The 6,125-nt window shown below is 50.3% G+C and overlaps 1 protein-coding gene across 1 annotated transcript in view; it reads left to right on the top strand.

Moving 5' to 3' along the window:
• Nucleotides 1-1,340: 1,340 nt before the first annotated feature.
• Nucleotides 1,341-6,125, top strand: part of LOC123740029 (conserved oligomeric Golgi complex subunit 6) — a gene marked incomplete at both ends in the record, with an annotated part of 12,720 nt that continues 7,935 nt past the window's right edge. The window contains 3 exon segments of the mRNA XM_045713961.1: nt 1,341-1,453; nt 2,332-2,449; nt 5,462-5,593. Coding sequence (XP_045569917.1) covers nt 1,341-1,453; nt 2,332-2,449; nt 5,462-5,593 — 363 coding nt within the window.

The raw sequence follows: 6,125 nt of genomic DNA, 5'->3' as shown, positions 1-6,125 counted from the left end.
CCTGGGATAAATACTACTGGATAGACATTCTGTCCTGGGATAAATACTACTGGATAGACATTCTGTCCTGGGATAAATACTACTGGATAGACATTCTGTCCTGGGATAAATACTACTGGATAGACATTCTGTCCTGGGATAAATACTACTGAATAGACATTCTGTCCTGGGATAAATACTACTGGATAGACATTCTGTCCTGGGATAAATACTACTGGATAGACATTCTGTCCTGGGATAAATACTACTGGATAGACATTCTGTCCTGGGATAAATACTACTGAACAGACATTCTGTCCTGGGATAAATACTACTGAATAGACATTCTGTCCTGGGATAAATACTACTGAATAGACATTCTGTCCTGGGATAAATACTACTGGATAGACATTCTGTCCTGGGATAAATACTACTGGATAGACATTCTGTCCTGGGATAAATACTACTGGATAGACATTCTGTCCTGGGATAAATACTACTGAATAGACATTCTGTCCTGGGATAAATACTACTGAATAGACATTCTGTCCTGGGATAAATACTACTGGATAGACATTCTGTCCTGGGATAAATACTACTGGATAGACATTCTGTCCTGGGATAAATACTACTGGATAGACATTCTGTCCTGGGATAAATACTACTGGATAGACATTCTGTCCTGGGATAAATACTACTGGATAGACATTCTGTCCTGGGATAAATACTACTGGATAGACATTCTGTCCTGGGATAAATACTACTGGATAGACATTCTGTCCTGGGATAAATACTACTGGATAGACATTCTGTCCTGGGATAAATACTACTGGATAGACATTCTGTCCTGGGATAAATACTACTGGATAGACATTCTGTCCTGGGATAAATACTACTGGATAGACATTCTGTCCTGGGATAAATACTACTGGATAGACATTTCTGTCCTGGGATAAATACTACTGGATAGACATTCTGTCCTGGGATAAATACGACTGAATAGACATTCTGTCCTGGGATAAATACGACTGGATAGACATTCTGTCCTGGGATAAATACTACTGGATAGACATTCTGTCCTGGGATAAATACGACTGGATAGACATTCTGTCCTGGGATAAATACGACTGGATAGACATTCTGTCCTGGGATAAATACGACTGGATAGACATTCTGTCCTGGGATAAATACGACTGGATAGACATTCTGTCCTGGGATAAATACGACTGGATAGACATTCTGTCCTGGGATAAATACTACTGGATAGACATTCTGTCCTGGGATAAATACTACTGGATAGACATTCTGTCCTGGGATAAATACGACTGGATAGACATTCTGTCCTGGGATAAATACTAAAGATAAGATGGCGTCTGTTCCAGGTGCGTCTGGAGCAGGGAATCTTGGCTGAGCCGGGTTCCGTTCTACTCTACAAGCTGTCCAACCTGCTCAAGTTCTACCACCACACCATCAGGTAGGTAGCAACCTGACCCTAACCCCTGACCTCTGAACCTAACCCCTGAACCTCTGACCTCTGAACCTAACCCCTGACCTCTGAACCTGACCCTAACCCCTGACCTCTGAACCTAACCCCTGAACCTGACCCCTGACCTCGGAACCTGACCCCTGACCTCTGAACCTGACCTCTGAACCTAACCCCTGAACCTGACCCCTGACCTCTGAACCTGACCCCTGACCTCTGAACCTGACCTCTGAACCTGACCTCTGAACCTGACCTCTGAACCTGACCTCTGAACCTAACCCCTGAACCTATCCCCTGACCTTTGAACCTAGCCCCTGACCTCTGAACCTCAGCACAGAAACAAAAAAAATGTATGAAATTGTATGAAATGTATGCATTCACTACTGTAAGTCGCTCTGGATAAGAGCGTCTGCTAAATGACTAAAATGTAAATGTAAATGTAACCCTAACCCGGCTTAAGTTATACCATCACACCGTCAGGTAGCTAGATTCCACACATCACCCCAATAAGCCCTGTCCCAAACCCCCACAAAACCCCCAGATCACATGACAGTAATCTGGTCAAGGTGGTTTGATACCATCTCATCTTTGTAAATGCCTCTATAAAGCCTTTATACAGTGTTGTTCATCTAGACTTCACTGTTCAATGATGCCCTCTCTCTCTGTCTCTCTCTCTGTCCCTCTCTGTCTGTCTCTTTCTCCCTCTCTCTCTCTGGCTCTCTCTCTGTCTCTATCTGTCTATCTGTCTCTATCTGTCTCTATCTGTCTCTATCTGTCTCTATCTGTCTCTGTCTCGCTCTCTCTCTCTCGCTCTCTCTCTGTCTCTCTCTCTGTCTCTCTCTCTGTCTCTCTCTCTGTCTCTCTCATAGTTGTATTGTGGGCACCAGTGTAGCCTCTCTGCTGATGACCATAGAAGAGATGCACATCCTAAGCAAGAAGATGTTTTTCAACAGTCTCAGTCTCCACGCTAGCAGGCTCATGGACAAGGTAGGCTTTATCTTTCATAAACTAAACATGACTTTATTAAAGATTCACACATAGAACTTTTTCTTTGTTGCTCTGATGGACATGGCACGATCACCTATCTCAGTATTTTGTTGTATGAATATGATCAGTGAACATGTACGGAGATGAACAGTTTGTACACTGAACAAAAATATAAAGGCAACATGTAAACAGTTGGTTTCATGAGCTGAAATAAAACATCCCAGATATCTTCTATCCACACAGAAAAGGGTTTTCTCTCCAATTTTGTGTACAAATGTATTTACATCCCTGTTAGTGAGCATTTCTCCTTTGTCAAGATGATCCATCCACCTGACAGGTGTGGCATATCAAGAAGCTGATTGAACAGCATGATCATTACACAGGTGCACCTTGTGCTGGGGGCAATAAAAGGCCACTTTAAAATGTGCAGTTTTGTCACACAACACAATGACACAGATGTGTAAGTTTTGAGGGAGCGAGCAATTGTTATGCTGACTGCAGGAATGTCCACCAGAGCTGCTGGCAGAGAATTTAATGTTCATTTCTCTACCATAAGCCGCCCCCAACATCTTTTTTAAAGAATTTCGCAGTACGTCCAACCGGCCTCACAACCTCAGATCTGGGTCGGGGGGTGTTTATGTCTGTAATAAAACTCTTTCTTGGGGGACAAACTAATTCTGATTGGCTGGGCCTTGCGCCCCAGTGGGTGGGCCTGGCTCCCCAGTGGCTGGGCCTGGCTCCCCAGTGGCTGGGCCTGGCTCCCCAGTGGCTGGGCCTGGCTCCCCAGAGGCTGGGCCTGGCTCCCCAGTGGCTGGGCCTGGCTCCCCAGCGGCTGGGCCTGGCTCCCCAGCGGCTGGGCCTGGCTCCCCAGCGGCTGGGCCTGGCTCCCCAGCGGCTGGGCCTGGCTCCCCAGTGGGTGGGCCTGGCTCCCCAGTCATGTGAAATCCATAGATTCTGGCCTATTGACTGATTTCGTTATATGAACTGTAAATTCTTTGACATTTATACATTTTATATTTTTCTTCAGTATAGAAGTGACTTAAATCCTCCTGTGTACATGCTGTGTACATGCTGTGTACATGCATGATGGTCCAACTTCCACATTTTCTATTTAGACAACAAAAAGTGTTTGAATGTTCCTGTGCCAAGCTAATGACATGCTGGCGCAGTAGTAGTTCAGTAGGATGTGGACAAACATGTTGTTCCTCAACCCTCACAGACAACAGGCCTATTCCTGTAAGACATGTAGACCTAAATGGGTCCCTAATTCACTATATAGAGCACTACTTTTGACCAGGACCCATAGGGCTTTTGGTCTAAAGTGTAGTGCCCTATATAGGGAATGAGGTCACTATTTGGGACACGGCCTATGTAAACCGTTTTTGAGGAGCTGGTAGTTACTAGTTGGGGCTGAGAAACAGCAGTCCGTTTCCTCAAATTGGAGTCCAAATATCCCGGGTCACGGACAGGCCTGAGTCCAAACAACACTAGCTGCTATCAGATCAATAGAATGAATCACATTTAACAACCCTCAACACCTCTCTAATCTATTGGTCCTGGGTTAGGCTGCTACCTTGTTACCTTCTCCACACCAGCTAATACCAGGGACACTGACTCTTACTGATCACATGTATTAGATGGTGAGAGGAGAGATGGAGAGGGGGAGAGATGGAGAGGGGAGAGATGGAGAGATGGAGAGATGGAGAGGGGGAGAGATGGAGAGAGGGAGAGATGGAGAGATGGAGAGGGGGAGAGGGGAGAGATGGAGAGAGGGAGAGATGGAGAGAGGGAGAGATGGAGAGAGGGAGAGATGGAGAGATGGAGAGATGGAGAGATGGAGAGGGGAGAGATGGAGAGGGGAGAGATGGAGAGGGGAGAGATGGAGAGGGGAGAGATGGAGAGGGGAGAGGTGGGGAGGGGGAGAGATGGAGAGATGGAGAGGGGGAGAGATGGAGAGAGGGAGAGATGGAGAGATGGAGAGAGGGAGAGATGGAGAGAGGGGAGAGATGGAGAGATGGAGAGAGGGAGAGATGGAGAGGGGAGAGATGGGGAAATGGAGAGGGGAAGAGGGGGAGAGATGGAGAGGGGAGAGATGGAGAGGGGAGAGATGGAGAGGGGAGAGATGGAGAGGGGAGAGATGGAGAGGGGAGAGATGGAGAGGGGAGAGATGGGGAGATGGAGAGGGGAGAGGGGGAGAGATGGAGAGGGGAGAGATGGAGAGGGGAGAGATGGAGAGGGGAGAGATGGAGAGGGGAGAGATGGAGAGATGGAGAGGGGAGAGATGGAGAGGGGAGAGAGGGAGAGGGGAGGAGCATGGCCATGGTAGCTATGAAGGAGGAACTGTAGCTTAAGTAGTTGAATTGTTTCTCTAACCCCTCCCTTCTCCTACCCCTCCCTCCTCCTCCTACCCCTCCCTCCTCCTACCCCTCCCTCTAACCCCCACCTCCTCCTACCCCTCCCTCTAACCCCCACCTCCTCCTACCCCTCCCTCTAACCCCCACCTTCTCCTACCCCTCCTCTAACCCCCACCTCCTCCTACCCCTCCCTCTAACCCCCCACCTCCTCCTACCCCTCCCTCCTACTCCTACCCCCACCTCCTCCTACCCCTCCCCCTCCTCCCTCCTCCTACCCCTCCCTCCACCTCCTACCCCTCCCTCCATCTACCCCTCCCTCTAACCCCTCCTCCTCCCCCTCTCTCCTACCCCTCCCCACTCCTCCTACCCCTCCCTCCACCTCCTACCCCTCCCCACTCCTCCTACCCCTCCCTCCACTTCCTACCCCTCCCTCCTCCTACCCCTCCCTCTACCCCCCTCCTACTACCCCTCCCTCCACCTCCTACCCCTCCCTCCTCCTACCCCTCCCTCTAACCCCCCCCTCCTCCTACCCCTCCCTCCACCTCCTACCCCTCCCTCCTCCTACCCCCTCCCTCCACCTACCCCTCCCTCCTCCTACCCCTCCCTCTAACCCCCCCCCTCCTTCTACCTCTAACCCCCTCCTCCTTCTCCCCTCCAGGTGGAGCTTCCCCCTCCAGACCTGGGTCCCACCTCCTCTCTGACCCAGACCCTGGCTCTCCTGAGGGAGGTGTTGGCCTCTCATGACTCCTCTGTAGTTCCTCTGGACGCTCGCCAGGCTGACTTCGCTCAGGTAATGTCCTCTACCCTCAGGTCATGTCATCTGCCCTCAGGTCATGTCCTCTGCCCTCAGGTCATGTCCTCTGCCCTCAGGTCATGTCCTCTGCCCTCAGGTCATGTCCTCTGCCCTCAGGTCATGTCCTCTACCCTCAGGTCATGTCCTCTGCCCTCAGGTCATGTCCTCTACCCTCAGGTCATGTCCTCTGCCCTCAGGTCATGTCCTCTACCTCAGGTCATGTCCTCTGCCCTCAGGTCATGTCCTCTGCCCTCAGGTCATGTCCTCTACCCTCAGGTCATGTCCTCTGCCCTCAGGTCATGTCCTCTGCCCTCAGGTCATGTCCTCTGCCCTCAGGTCATGTCCTCTACCCTCCCTCAGGTCATGTCCTCTGCCCTCCCTCAGGTCATGTCCTCTGCCCTCCCCTCAGGTCATGTCCTCTGCCCTCCCCTCAGGTCATGTCCTCTGCCCTCCCTCAGGTCATGTCCTCTGCCCTCCCTCAGGTCATGTCCTCTGCCCTCCCTCAGGTCATGTCCTCTGCCCACTGGAG

The sequence above is a fragment of the Salmo salar genome, unplaced genomic scaffold (assembly GCF_905237065.1).
Source record: "Salmo salar unplaced genomic scaffold, Ssal_v3.1, whole genome shotgun sequence".
Lineage (NCBI taxonomy): Eukaryota > Metazoa > Chordata > Actinopteri > Salmoniformes > Salmonidae > Salmo > Salmo salar.
This window is presented reverse-complemented; position numbering and strand designations above follow the sequence as displayed.